We start from the raw sequence: 14,368 nt of genomic DNA on the forward strand, positions 1-14,368 counted from the left end.
TAAGTAAGTAAGTAAGTAAGTAAGTAAATAAATAAATAAATAACCACGTGAACACTAGAGAGTGGCAGACTAAAATAAGCCTCATTTTTTGTCCTCAAGGGGGCGTAATCGAGTCACCCCGGAACCGGATAGGTATTTAATGTAGGAGCAGCGTTCCGAGAGGTCTTTTCATTCACAGCGAGCCGTCGCTGCAGGGTCAAGGAGTGGGCAACAATCTGCAGTCTCAAATGAGCAACCACCCCAGCTATCCACTCATTTGCTTTGCCCGAATGTACTGTAAGTATTAATGCTAATTAAGGACAATCAAAAGTGAGCTTTTAGAAGCAAACTGTATCCGGCGAACACGTGTAATCTAAACGTAACGGTCCTATTGGGCTTCGCTAATTGAGTAGTTGTCCTATTATTTTCGAAATGACACTACTGTTTAGATATAAAGACGACGAATAATTTAGGGTACAATCGCAAACACTCGAAGTTGTATTATTGATTAAAAAACCGTTCACGAGGCCTTCAAGCGTAACCGGAAGTGGTTGCTCTTTGCTAGGTTAGCTTGGTCATCGTGGCACAGACGTTTCGAGACTTTGCAAATTTACGTTGCAACGTGTATTTTTGATTTCTGCCTGTGTAAATTCATGCCTTTGAATATTCCATTGATATTTTCCTGTTGATCTTCACACAGTCTTCCACAAATCAGCTTTGATTTAATAAAAAATAGACCGGTGTTCTTTGTTCCTAAGGTTGTCTGCTTGCTTCACATTCAAGTCTACTTGCAAGTCTACTGAACATGTATATAAATATAGAGTTTTTAGCTAATCATGGCCTCACTGAGACTGTCAGTAAAAGTTAACCACTTTTACTTTGTTCCAAATAGACTTTGTCTTGTGCATTTAAGTAGGATACTAGATTTAATCATGAAACTTCAGGGATTGTATTTGCAACACTTTTTCTTACAGCAGATGTTGGGCCACGTGTGAAGGAGCTCCCTGAAAGATGAGCTTGGTGAAAACATCCCAGTGTCCTGGGAACATTTGTCGCTCATCTGCCACGGCCAACTGATGGCTGACGGAAACAGGCCCGAGGAAGCGTGATAGAAGCTACCATTTGTATCCAGTCCTCCGAAACGTATGTACAATAAATCGAGGGCTTGGGGATTTTCCAAAGTACGGCCTTAAGCCTGCTCACAAGGTGCATCTTTGACAGCCTGGGCTCTGTACTGTCTGAGGACCTGGGTTTTACATTTGAGATGCCATATTAAACGTCCCCGCGCTTTCTGCCCGCCCCGTTCCATGGCGTCTCGGATTGAATAGGGGACGACATGTTGAACGATGCACATCCTCAAAATTAAGGGTGCTAAAAGTTGCGTTTTCTTTTCAGTCCTTCAAGTTGACCTTGAGCAAAGAAGCTGAAGATCCAGGCGCAGCCATGACTGCAGCCAGGTAAAGCTCGGAAACATCAATGTTGCAGTTTCTTTGCATCCACTGATAGACCCGAAGCATCCACTGGCTTCTGGGTTTGCATAAAGATGCGAGAATGAGCTTTCCTTGCGCTTTCTAACTGCTTCTATATGTAGCAGAGGAGATTGAATTGAGGAGAACATGTATTACAGGGTCACGCTTGGATTTGATTCGTGCAAGCTTGAAGTTTATTCCACAGTGCCAGATTGTCTTCATCACTACTCTCTCTTTCAGATATGCAGAATAAACAGAAATGTGACCAGCGGAGCAACATTTTTACCTGGAGACAATGTTTTTAGATATTATCGGGTTGGGAATCTTCAAGTGGGATTTGTCAAACCTGATATAAATGTCTTAATAAATATTTTACCTCTAAAGTCATATTGTCTGCTCTTGTCTATAGAAGCCTGACAAATGCAACACCCAAATGTGAACACTTTGGCTCATTTTTCAGATTGCCTACTGAAATCAGTAGAAATTGATGAACATCTTCAATATCATCTTTAAAATATCCACATTGGGCTCTTAACCCAACAAAAACCAAATTCTTTTTTTTTTTTTTTTTTTTTTAAATAACAGCTTAATTTGAGTCAATGTTGGGTGAAAAAAATGCAAAACTGAGGATGCGGCTGTGTTTTTACAGTACATTTTAGATCGGGGGACATCATTGCATAACACCACCTATTCTGTATTTTGATGCCTTGACTCAGATTATGCTAAAGTTTCAAACTCGTCACTGTTCTATGATCTCCTCTTTTAAGCCTTAAAAGAAACCCACAATGGTACTTTTTTATATGTAGAGCTGGCAGGCTCCCATCCTGTTCTCTCCCACTAGTAGTTCTGTCAACTACTCTCCACTAGAGGGCAGTATCCAGACTAAATGAGAAGCGCTATTGCCTCAAGTTGTACTTTAAATTTTATTCCTTGCCTGTTGTCACTATTCACGTTAGATTTGTAATTTATAACGGAGTGCTGTCTTGTCTCAGTGTCCCTTAAAAAAGGAATTTAATTTCAGATTTCCCAGAGAAATACAGCAATGCCTGTTCACTAGGTATAAAACTTCCTTTATTTCACTTGAAGACAATAAAAATTATAGTGAAAATGACTCTCAAACCAGTTAAATTTATAATGTGATGCTTTGTTAAAATGACAAAATACTATAACAAAACTGGAATAAGCATCAATTTCTAGTTCAAGGATTCTAAAATATCACTTCTTTGTCTAATTTAAATGAAAAGGGCTATCCATCTGTCTTCTCCTCCTCTCCTTGGTAATGTCTGTATTCTGGCCTCAGCTCCCAGGTATTCTTGTGAGTTCCTTTGATGTTGTAGTGGCCAATATCCCGCAGAATTTCCTTCAAGTAAATCTGGGAAGAAGGAGAAAAAGCAGGTATTGAGCCATGTTTTCAATATTTTTAGTTTGGGTGGATGGTGCCAGGCAGTCTTACCACAGGCTGTTTGGTGATGTCCACCAGGTCTTTGATATTATAGTACTGGTGCTTCTCAAAGGCAGAGAACAACATGTCCAGGACCTGCTGTTTGTCGGCTCTCGCTCTCTTGCCCTCCTCCTTCTTCTTCTTCTCATACTCCAGCTGCAGAAGAGAAAAAAATAAAAGGGATGACGAGTCCGGCATCGCGAGGCTGGAAACCGATGTGTTAGCTGCGAGTCTCCTGCAGTAACTGCTGTAGACTGATTTGTATGGATTAATGCTAAGCTTTCTTACGTTGTATGAATGGTTGGCCACGGGTTTGTAGTTGGTTACAGGATTTTGTATCTGTTGTGACAGCCTGGTCGGTTTGGAGGACTCTTCAATTTGTAGCCTGTCGAGACGCACATAAAAAAATGACAAATTCATAAGATTTTCCAGAAAATGGAACACAAAACAGAAATATGTCTTAATAAATACCTTTTCAGCCTCATATAGTTTTCATTAACTGCAGGTCTGCAGTCCGCTCTCTGCACAACCATCCCCTCTAAGGCTAGTTTATCTAGAAAAAGAAAAATGTGGTTAAAGGCCTATACATTTTTACTGATCATTCATAATAAATTAGATAAAACCAACACAAGACTTAGTTCAGGCTTTAAAATAAGAAGAATTCATATTCATTTAGTATCTATCTTTGCTCGTGAAGTCAATGAAAATGGGTTGTCCTAACAAAAAATAGCATTTGTTTCACCATTATTAAAGAGTTATAAATGGAGAAAAAACACAGGGTCTTCATTTACAAACCAATTTGGTGCCGCCACCATAGTGACTGTCTCCAACACAGACCCCCCCCTTCCCCGTTAAACATGGTTCAAACGGACTTCAGACGCTCCACATCAGCTGACCCGATCTCCAAACTCCCACTGACTGCACGGTGAACGTGTTCGGCCGTTACTCCTGCGACCATTCATCAAGAAAAACAGGCGCCCGGCGCGTCTGTTGCTGACAGAACAGAAGACTCACCTGGACCTGCCCCTGCCCCCGAACCTGAGCTGCTGCCATCAGATCTGTCTTCTGATTGGCCTACAGGGAGGGATGGTAAGCATGAAAATACAGGGGATGGAAGAAAGGACGGTGGGGGGGGCAAACAATCACAACCACACGCAGGGTTATAGTGGCGCAGAAAAGCTGACGAGTGGAGTTGATTTGCGTAAATCTCACAAGCACAAGTGTGTGTCTGAGCAAAGCAGGCATGCCTGTATAAGAGCGAGCACAGATACACACCCGTGACAGGGCTGCACAATTACCAACTCATCATCTTAACACGGCACCGCGACAGTAAACTGCGCTGTGTATTACCAAAGCATGAATCCATGTAGCTGTAGTACTTGTGCAGCCCTGCTGACACACACTGCCTGGATAAGCAGAGCAACACACCAGCTCACCAGCACTCGGAGAGAGAACACAGCACAGGCAAATTTCAAACCAAACCAAAAGAGCACCTGCACAAAGCCGAATCAACAGCAAATTCAGGAATGATTTGTGTTGATACCGACCTGCTCTGCGTTGAATCGATGCCAAAATGGGAACATTATACCTAAACAATTACCCACACTGCAGAGACACTTTCACGGGCACCAAACCAGATGTGTAAATAGGACATATAAATAAACACAGATCCTAATTTCCCCTCGCAAAGGTGGTTTTGTACATCATTTGTGTAAAAAATGTGGATGCTCTCACAGCATACAGAACAAAACAGCACAGACAAGCAAATGTGCATGAGGACAGCGAGCTATATTAAAAAGAAAGCAGAGCGACTGGAGCTTCCACCACCTGAACCGCAGCAATTACCTTTGGGCTCCGGCCCAAACAGGTAATTCACAAAAGAGACAGAATATATGGATTGTGGCAGAGGTGTCCAAAGCCGATGCCTGGCTGATGAAAACTGAAAATTACCTGATGTGGTCTCAGTGAAGACTGCCAGTATCTGGCCTCCCACTGACTGCATGGTGAATTTGTGCTCGTGCGGCGCAGACACGGTCTTCTTTTCCAAGCCTTCGATCACCGTCAGCTCCTCGTTTAAATTGAAAGACACCTGCAGAGAGAATGATTCTGTCAGACAACATGATGGGACTTGCAGAGAGTCACTAATCTATTTACATTTTTAAACATGTTTTATGTGGATGTAACAATTTAATGGAATTTTATAAGACTAATGAAACTTTGCTGACTTTGACTTAAATATGTGTAAGCTACAAATAAATGAAATTGCCTAAAATAACAGAAATATGGACATATAAAGAAACACAAATGTGGCTAAATAAATAAGGGGGAAACTGCTGCTGAAAAATGATGAGCAAAGGCAGCAACATTTTAATCAATGGTACATCAAATGTTAATACGTATGAATGAATAATACAGAGATGAATCGATCTTGTTTCTGCATCTTACCTCTGGTTTCCCTTGACTTCCCTTCCTAATAAGTTAAAAAAAAGGAGAAAAATTTGGATTAATATATTTGACAAGCTTAAGAGTTTTCTTCTGCCTGAGGTTATGACGCACCTAAAACTTCATCAGCTCACACAAGATGTAGCTTTGTACTGGCTGTGAGACTGGCTACTGTGTAACACCCTATTTTAAAAAGTTTAAAGCAAAATACAAAGAGCTGCATCCATATTCTAGTGTCACATACTTGCAGATTTGGAGCTTCCCGACTTCTCCTCTTCCTGTCGCCTTCTCCCATTGCTGAGAAAGATATTTGGGGACCTGGGGAGGAGAAAAGGAATGACAAAAGTCCAGTTTTTACTCCAAACAATAGATATGAATTCAGAAAGCATGTTGTTTACAACAGGATAACGGACTCCGGACTCAACTACAGGTCCTAGAGGTTTGTAGATTTAAGCCGTCAATGCGCATTAATCAATGTTCACTACTAGAGTGTAACATTAGCAACACCATCGTAACAATACGGGATAAAGTAGAAAGCCTTCAGATTTATCTTTGTTTGAGACTAAACATTAAAGCAGCCTACAGACCTTTACGAGCCAAACGCCTGTGTTCTGCTTGGCGCCAGTTAAATCCATATCCTTTTCAGACATGATTTCTAAAAGCTGTTTTTGCAACCCTCCGAGTGATGGTAACGTTAGCAAATAATGCCACGAAGCGTGTGTCTCCGTAATAATGATAAATCTAATAATAATAAGAATTATTCTGCTTCTGCTGTTGAGGCTGCTTTTTCTTCTTCTTTAACGAATGATGGGGGTTGGCGAACCAGCTTAGTGGCACAATACCGCCACCACGTGGACTCAAGTATGAAAGGTAAGCACAAAACAAAACCAAGCATAGAGCCCCATTAAATTATATGTATTGTTAACAGGTTTCCTGGGAAAAGCACAAACTTTGGGTAGATTAGTCAGGGTTTGTGCTTTTCCCAGGAAATCTGTTTACAATAAATAATCTGTTTGCCTTCCTTAGTGACTAACAATCTGCTCCAAATTTAGGCTATATTTGGGTGTTTACAAATTGTTTTGTATAGTGTATGTTTGAGACATGTATGAAGAGTTACCAGAAAGTTTGCTTTGCAGTGCTCCAAAACTCTCATATGCAGTGAGGGTGTTATTTCCTTATCGCCAATCCCCTGAAGTGTCTGATACTCTGTCCTGAATATTTCCCTACATGGGATAAATACTGCTGCACCTCATATAAATTTGAGCCCTTGAATTGCAATGTATTCTGCCACTAACATGCCATACTGGAAGTTGTTCTGGCTTCTTGTTCAATACATGGTGCAGATTGAAGTAGGAAGAAATAAGGAGCAATGGCTCAGATTGAAACTGTGGTTTTGTACTGTAATGGAATCCAATATATTACTTGCCCTTGCATCAATAACGCCAATGGTCATGAGAAATTAGCTTTATTGTGTTCCCAAGTCTTTTCAAATGCTTTTGGCAGGGGGTGTATCACTGTGGCCCTGAAGATAAGCTCAGTGCCAACATTAACCTCACCCATATCCCCAAAGACATTTCTCCCCTTTGTAGTTGCATTGTTTATTTGGGGGGGTGTTTTGAAAAACCCACTATATATTCTAAGGCCCTACATTTCCCCTCTATATATACTGGAATATTCATCCCTGTAACTTCCTATCAAAGGCAATAACACAGTTGTATAAAAAAGAGTTTAATTTACATTTGAAATATCACAGAGCAAAAAATTCAAATTAGAATAATGCATTTCAGAAGTACATGTGTGCAAACCTTCACTACAAAGGGTTTTTATATACAGTCCATAATGAGCAACACCTTTTAAAACACTCAGTCTGCAGCCAGTCTTCTAAAACAGTGGCGTTTATGACTCAATTATCACTTATTTGGGACTTATTTTATGTCACTTATATGTATAATGTAATATTTTACACAATTCTCATTTTACTTGTACTAATCAATGGTAATGCACAGTTTATGCTCATCAAATCAGGTATTAAGTAGTAAAAGACAATTTATGAAAATTGAGGGGAAAAAACAAACATGTTTCAGTGTCACAAAATATTACTTTAGATGGCTTTTTTGTGTAGAATCCCTATAATAATACAGCCCTATTGTAATCGCTGCTGTAAAAACTAAAGCCTCAGCGAGCGCTCTCCTTTTGTTCTCACAGTGCCATAAAATGAAAGAGTGTTAAAGTCAATTTAAGGTAAAATCCATTTATCCAAATGTGACACACATGAACAGACAGAAACATCCACATTTTATCCTGTACAAGGCTTATAGGAAAGTGTTGAGAGCAACCGGACTTCTGAATATCTGTTACAAAAACATTTTGTCCTTGCTGTGAGAGAACCTGGTGTTTAGTTCCTGAGACTTCTTTAGCAGCCGCTGCTTCTGCGCCTCATCGAAGCGATTCACCTGCAGGTCTTCATCACGATCGAATGGCCTCCTCTCCACTGGTGTGTTTGCCTTCTCCTTTGCCTTTTCCTTCATTTTTTTGGCGTGCAAATTCATCAGAGACTCTGCACGTTTTGACTCCTGATTGCAGGAAGGGCAAAGATTAAGAGGTTTTAAGGGTATTAAGAATAAGCTCAACACAAATGACCGCTGGTGTAACCAAGTGACATTCACAAAACGAATGTTGGAAAACAGAACTTACGTTATATTTAGAAACTTTCTCCGCCATTTCCAAGTCCTTCTGAGTGAGCTGAGGGGCATCATGTTTCTCCTCTTCACCTTTCTCTTTCTTTTCAAGTCGTTCCTATAGATTGTCATAATATAGCAAGACGATAATGTATAAATATACGACATAAATCAAATTTAAGAAATTAACACCTTTTGAAAAACTACCTTGGCTTTGCGCTCCCTGTCTTCTGGAGTATCCGTCCAAATTGAGCGGTCCTTGTTCTCTGGGCCTGATCGCTTCTTGAATGTTCGAGCCCCAAGACCAATGTGCTGTAGTTCAGGTGGGAGCTCAGTCATCCACGTGTCTCGTGTCAGCACCTCAGGAGCATCCTATTTATTTACCGTACATATCAGAAAAAGCAACAAATTAATTCAACAGGGGAGGGACTCTTTTAAAAGGTAATAAACAGAAAGTAAATTTAGTTTTTAATGCGTTCCCATTTTAAAGATTGCAAATCATTAAAACATATAGACAAACTGGTTACATTGACAAAAAAAATAGAGGTTGTTGTTAAAACTGACTTCTCCTGTCAGCTTTTCTTTCATTCTTCGTGCTCGGCGCTCAAAATCTAATGCCAAGGTGTCTTCATTAGGCCCTCTGGAAGGCATGGGCCCAATAACATCCTCGTCCTCACTGCTGGAGGAATCAGCTTTGTAACCAGGAGGAAGGGCAGGTCCAAGGAAAGCATCCGCATCTCCATCGTCATTATCTGCATCATTTTCATATGGTGCTCTACAAAACCCTGGAGGCAACGCCGGTCCCAGTAAAGGTTGCCTGGGGAAACATGATAAGGTCACAGCTTCCTGTACCTAAAATAACCACTATCAACAAAATCAAAACATATGAACGCACATAAAAACGCACATAATTAAAAAAAAAAAAAAAAAAAACCTGTATAAGAACACATGCCTATCTGGTGAATTCTCCTGTTTTTTAAATCCCGGTGGCAGGGCTGGTCCAAAAAAGCCATCATCCTCATCATTTTCTGGTTCCTTTGTCCTGTTTAAAATTTGTTATTTTTAATGGCATCTGTAGCATTGCTACATTTTTCCAACTACATTTTCATAGGGGTGATTGATAAAACACTTTTATCAAAGATTAACATACTTTTCTGCAGAATTATCAGAACGGGTATGCGTCGTCTTTGCTCTTTTACTGGACAGCTCGGGTTCATTTTCATCAGACGAACTCGGTTCTGCCCTTTTATAACCCGGAGGCAAAGCAGGACCGGAGACTATGACATAAAAACACCAAAAACAATGAGATGTACAATGGGAAGATGACTACAATTATATGACGTCTGTAACAATCGATGTTTCTCTCGTATTTACATGTTGTTTCATCCTCAGAATCTTCATCATCCTCCTTCTTTTTAAACATAGGAGGTAGAGCCGGTCCGATTAAGGCATTTGACTCCATAATAAAACCAAAAAACCTGATCACGCTGCGGTCTATCGTCAAAAAGTTGCACCATAAACAAGAGGAACCCGGAAGAAAGACGACCTTTCACCCCGGAAACACTTATGCTCACTAAATTGATGACCGTCAAACTAAAATCGGGTTTGATTATAAAGCAACATATTGAATTATGTAAACGCGCATTACTATAGCCTTAGACTATATATTATACTACTGGTATCTGCTAATATTAACCTTAGCTCCAAGACCATTTCCTAACCTCACAGCGCTTTTACCACCGTTTATTTTGAAGTAAAGGCAGGAAATGGATTGACGCTCTGCCTCATATGTTAGTGTACATTGTAACTGTCAGTTAGTTCGACAGGGCATCATTGTGATTAGGAGCATATTCCTGGCATGTTTCTAGTCGAATGTACCCACTGAAGCCTTCTCAAAATGGGTAAAAAAGATAAATCAGATAGAGGTGAGTTGCTTGTTCAGGTTCACATTGCGTCTGTTACAAAATGCGTAGCCATCTTAGCATGTAGCTTGCAAAGCTGGTAATTTTCCATTGTTTTAAGCTATTGGATATAGGTGAAGAACGACTTATAACTCATAAAGTAGGAGTCGATTATAAATTGCGTGATTCTAAGTCCTAGATACATTTTGAATTTGAATATTCTAATTGACAAATTTGTTGTGAGATGAACGGTCTGAACAACAAACCTTCAGTTTACTATGTCACTAACAGAACATTTCCCATCACCTTAGAGAGGAGGTCGAAGAAGCGTGTAAATGAGGAAGAAGACGATGAAGATGATGTGGGGAATGAGTCTCGGGAAGCCGTACCTGCTGCTGCAGGGAAACAAGTGGATGAGTCCGGCATCAAACAGGATGAGTATGGGGCCAAAGATTACCGGTCTCAGATGCAAATGAAGGATGATCATGCTTCACGACCCCTCTGGGTGGTAAGACATTAGAATTTCTGTTGTTTCTGTTCATTTATTCCCCCCAACAGATTTTATAGGATATTGCAAAGGCAGCTTGAATTCCTCCTGTTATTTTTGTTCTTCTTCCAGGCACCTGATGGCCACATTTTCCTGGAAGCCTTCTCTCCAGTTTATAAGTATGCCCAAGATTTCTTGATAGCCATTGCAGAGCCCGTCTGCAGGCCGACCCACATCCACGAGTACAAGTTGACAGCCTACTCCCTTTATGCTGCTGTCAGCGTAGGGCTGCAAACCTCTGATATTGTGGAATACCTGCAGAAACTCAGCAAGACTTCTGTGCCCGAGGGAATTGTTCAGTTCATTAAGGTCTGAATTTAAAAAATATGTATAATTACAATTAAAAAATGATTTTAGATAAAGAAAAACATCACCTATTTTATTCCCCTCCCTTTCAGCTATGCACAGTGAGCTATGGAAAAGTCAAGTTGGTTCTCAAGCACAATCGGTAAAGAGAAATGAATTTAACCATGCCATTATTGCTCTTTTTAAGCTGTACTGCTTTTGTACCGTCAGATATTTCGCGGAGAGCGCTTTCCCTGATGTCATACAGCGGCTTCTGCAAGACAATGTGATCCGTGAATGTCGTCTACGCACGGATGATGGAGCGGACACTGAACTCATTACCGAAGTCATCCACAGCAAATCAGCGGTATGCCTTCAGCATGCTTTTTTGTTCTCACTTTAAATCTTCTGAAGATATTGTTTATTTTTAATACGATCTATGCATTTCAACACACTTTTTCTATTTTCATCATATTTTCACCCTAATTGTGGCTGTAGAGATTCGAGCTAGCTCATTAATAACATTGTGAAACCTCACCACATGCACCATATAAACACACTGTGTCACTTTTTGCAACTGATGATGAAGTTTAAGATAAGAAGCACAGCTCAGCATTTTTTTTCCAATCAATTGTTTTTTCTTGTTGCAGATCATAAAGTCTTTGCAGGACAAGGCAGATGCTTCCACTTCACAGTCCAACAATGATCAAACGCCATCCCAGCAGGTCCCAGAGGACATCTTCAGTTACTATGAACAGATGGATAAAGACGAAGAGGAAGAGGAAGAGACCCAGACTGTGTCCTTTGAGATTCGTCAGGTATTATTTGGATTTTTCTTCGGTTTTCATTACTTAATTGCTTTCACCCGTAGCAACTCTGCTCCTTTCTGGTGTAGGAGATGATCGAAGAGCTTCAGAAGCGGTGTATTCACTTGGAATACCCTCTTCTAGCAGAGTACGACTTTCGCAATGACTCCGTTAACCCAGATATAAACATAGACCTCAAGCCTACTGCAGTGCTGCGGCCCTACCAGGAAAAGAGCCTGCGGAAGATGTTTGGGAATGGCCGTGCCCGCTCTGGAGTCATTGTGCTGCCCTGTGGTGAGACGACTGCTCTATAACATTGTGTAAAGACTGCATATTACCAGTCCATATAATATCATTGGTTGTACACTCCAGGAGCGGGTAAATCTTTGGTGGGAGTGACGGCGGCGTGCACAGTTCGTAAACGCTGTCTGGTGTTGGGCAACTCTTCGGTGTCAGTGGAGCAGTGGAAGTCTCAGTTCAAGATGTGGTCCACTATTGATGACTCTCAGATCTGCCGCTTCACTTCTGACGCTAAAGACAAGCCCATCGGCTGCTCCGTAGCCATCAGCACCTATTCCATGCTGGGTCACACCACCAAGCGTTCGTGGGAGGCTGAGAGAGTAATGGAATGGATGCGGAGCCAGGAATGGGGGCTGATGATCCTGGATGAGGTGCACACTATTCCTGGTGAGCTCTTTACTAGATGTGTGCTGGTATAGGATAATGGGAGTGATGGTAATTCATGCTGACCCAGGTTCTCCCTTTGTCTGTAGCCAAAATGTTTCGGCGAGTTCTGACCATTGTCCAGGCTCATTGCAAACTGGGCCTCACTGCCACACTGGTCAGGGAAGATGACAAGATTGTGGACCTCAACTTTCTAATCGGTCCGAAGTTGTTTGAGGCAAATTGGATGGAATTACAGAACAATGGATACATTGCCAAAGTACAGTGTGCAGAGGTGGGTGTTGAAATGTTACACTCAGCTTTGGAGCTTGTTAAACAAAGAAAAAGGAGACAATTTACAATTTACAGTGATCTATGTAAAATCAATTGTCACTTGGCATTCAAAATCATTAATACTTAAATAACAAACATTTAAAAAATCAACTACATTTCTGTCACAATGTTGTCTGGTTGTCCGTTCATGTATGAGGTCTCTGCAGTGCAATGTGTTTTAGTGTCATATCGGTGATTTCAGCGGATCAGAATGTGTTTTTTGTTTCAGGTATGGTGTCCCATGACTCCAGAGTTTTACAGGGAGTATGTGGCCATTAAGACGAAGAAACGGATCTTGCTGTATACGATGAACCCGAACAAGTTCCGTGCTTGCCAGTTTCTCATTCGTTTCCACGAACGTCGCAACGACAAGATCATCGTCTTTGCTGACAATGTGTTCGCCTTAAAGGAATATGCCATTCGCCTCAACAAGCATGTATTTTTTTCCATTAAAGAGTACTATTTTAGTCATTTAATCCTGCATCTTATTTTAATCCTGCTTCTTTTATTCTGTTCATTTTTCAAGGCCTTTTATCTATGGTCCAACATCCCAAGGTGAACGAATGCAAATTCTCCAGAACTTCAAACACAACCCCAAGATAAACACAATTTTTATCTCCAAGGTGAAACAATCAGTGCATCCCTTCATCCATTATGCACCTCCTCCCCTCGATCACTAGATGGAACACTTGAGCAATTTTTTTCTGTGCCTGGATGGCGAATGCCCTCTACGATACAGAGCCTTTGGTGACCTATTTCACATCTGTGTGCTGAATTTCTCCTCACAAAACAGGTGGGCGACACCTCGTTTGACTTGCCAGAAGCTAATGTTTTGATTCAGATCTCCTCTCATGGTGGATCACGCAGACAAGAGGCCCAGAGACTTGGCAGAGTTTTACGAGCCAAGAAAGGTATGAAAGCACATGTGGCAGAAGATGGTGATGTAACAGCCTCGTCTACATGCGTCTGAGAAGGAACCAACCTGTGATTCTCACTCCACCCGTGTTTGTATAGGAATGGTGGCAGAAGAGTACAATGCCTACTTCTATTCGCTGGTCTCTCAGGACACGCAGGAGATGGCTTACTCAACAAAAAGGCAGCGTTTCCTGGTGGACCAGGGATACAGCTTTAAGGTGTGTCTATCTACATGTAGTGCTTCATCTCTATTATTGTGTTCCTCTTGGACTGACTTATAGTTTTAATATAGCTTTAATTCACCTTCTCAACTTTTTTTTTTAATAGGTGATCACAAAGTTAGCAGGCATGGAGGAAGAAGACCTGATGCTCTCCTCTAGAGACGAACACCAGCAACTACTTCAAAAAGTCCTCGCTGCTTCAGACCTGGATGCTGAGGAGGAAGTGGTAGCAGGGGAGGTGGGCGCACGGCCGCAGGTGAGGACTTTTGTGAGAGGAAAGAAATCTATAGAAAACAAGCAGGTCTATCTCATTTTGATGACCCTCTCTTTTTTTAATCAGTTTTCAAGGAGAACAGGAACCATGAGCTCCATGTCTGGCGCTGACGACACCGTCTACATGGAATATCAGAGTCGAGGCAGCAAAGCTGCAGCAGCACACAAGAATATCCATCCACTGTTCAAGCGCTTTCGAAAATAGATTCCTTCATTCAAACCATTAAGCTTAGCTGCTCAGCTGCTCAGAGGTTATAGCAGGACACCAGCTTCAGGTTCTAACTTGGTTGTTTGTCTATATTTGGTTGTCTGTGGTAAATTTAAAATTCTTTGTTTCAACCTTTTCATGCCCCTACCTGCACAGCAACTGTGAATAAATTGCAAATATTTCTACAACCACCTGGGCTGCATGGTC

At 41.2% G+C, this 14,368-nt stretch overlaps 4 protein-coding genes and 1 non-coding gene across 9 annotated transcripts in view; 3 read left to right on the forward strand and 2 right to left on the reverse strand.

Moving 5' to 3' along the window:
- The window catches only part of wdsub1 (WD repeat, sterile alpha motif and U-box domain containing 1), a 36,676-nt gene extending 34,841 nt beyond the window's left edge, over positions 1-1,835 (forward strand). For 3 of the 4 annotated variants that reach the window (XR_003890415.1, XR_003890416.1, XR_003890417.1), the window contains exons 15-18: positions 100-276; positions 954-1,122; positions 1,375-1,436; positions 1,689-1,835. The gene's annotated coding sequence lies outside the window, so the exon portion shown is untranslated. The remainder of the gene's footprint in view (positions 1-99; positions 277-953; positions 1,123-1,374; positions 1,437-1,688) is intronic. The other variant, XR_003890418.1, reaches the window with a different exon arrangement.
- LOC115252264 (small nucleolar RNA SNORA31) lies at positions 1,470-1,599 on the forward strand. Its single transcript, XR_003890683.1, has one exon. It is a non-coding gene; the product is annotated as a small nucleolar RNA SNORA31 (small nucleolar RNA).
- Positions 1,836-2,497: 662 nt separating the features above from the next.
- Positions 2,498-6,158, reverse strand: LOC101073612 (general transcription factor IIF subunit 2). 2 transcript variants are annotated; one of them, XM_011610082.2, is made up of 9 exons: positions 5,919-6,158; positions 5,576-5,649; positions 5,335-5,359; positions 4,840-4,978; positions 3,904-3,963; positions 3,361-3,442; positions 3,178-3,274; positions 2,902-3,045; positions 2,498-2,820 (listed from the first exon to the last, which is right to left on the reverse strand). In XM_011610082.2, the coding sequence occupies exons 1-9, from the start codon at positions 5,979-5,981 to the stop codon at positions 2,695-2,697; spliced, it is 810 nt and encodes a 269-aa protein (XP_011608384.1). In that variant the 5' UTR covers positions 5,982-6,158; the 3' UTR covers positions 2,498-2,694. The 2 variants fall into 2 exon arrangements, with proteins under 2 accessions (XP_011608384.1, XP_003969931.1); XM_003969882.3 differs by lacking the exon at positions 3,904-3,963.
- Positions 6,159-7,043: 885 nt separating this feature from the next.
- On the reverse strand, positions 7,044-9,561 carry gpalpp1 (GPALPP motifs containing 1). The gene is made up of 7 exons (XM_003969883.3): positions 9,384-9,561; positions 9,160-9,286; positions 8,962-9,051; positions 8,574-8,826; positions 8,217-8,381; positions 8,026-8,127; positions 7,044-7,904 (listed from the first exon to the last, which is right to left on the reverse strand). Exons 1-7 carry the CDS (start codon positions 9,469-9,471, stop codon positions 7,686-7,688), a joined length of 1,044 nt encoding a protein of 347 aa, XP_003969932.1. The 5' UTR covers positions 9,472-9,561; the 3' UTR covers positions 7,044-7,685.
- Positions 9,562-9,772: 211 nt separating this feature from the next.
- Positions 9,773-14,352, forward strand: ercc3 (excision repair cross-complementation group 3). The gene is made up of 15 exons (XM_003969657.3): positions 9,773-9,934; positions 10,222-10,418; positions 10,530-10,766; positions 10,856-10,905; positions 10,974-11,109; positions 11,393-11,560; positions 11,638-11,842; positions 11,921-12,235; positions 12,322-12,506; positions 12,774-12,976; positions 13,071-13,167; positions 13,338-13,455; positions 13,559-13,677; positions 13,787-13,936; positions 14,021-14,352. Exons 1-15 carry the CDS (start codon positions 9,907-9,909, stop codon positions 14,156-14,158), a joined length of 2,346 nt encoding a protein of 781 aa, XP_003969706.1. The 5' UTR covers positions 9,773-9,906; the 3' UTR covers positions 14,159-14,352.
- The last annotated feature ends 16 nt before the right edge of the window (positions 14,353-14,368 follow it).

Source organism: Takifugu rubripes, chromosome 13 (assembly GCF_901000725.2).
Source record: "Takifugu rubripes chromosome 13, fTakRub1.2, whole genome shotgun sequence".
NCBI classification, from domain to species: Eukaryota; Metazoa; Chordata; class Actinopteri; order Tetraodontiformes; family Tetraodontidae; genus Takifugu; species Takifugu rubripes.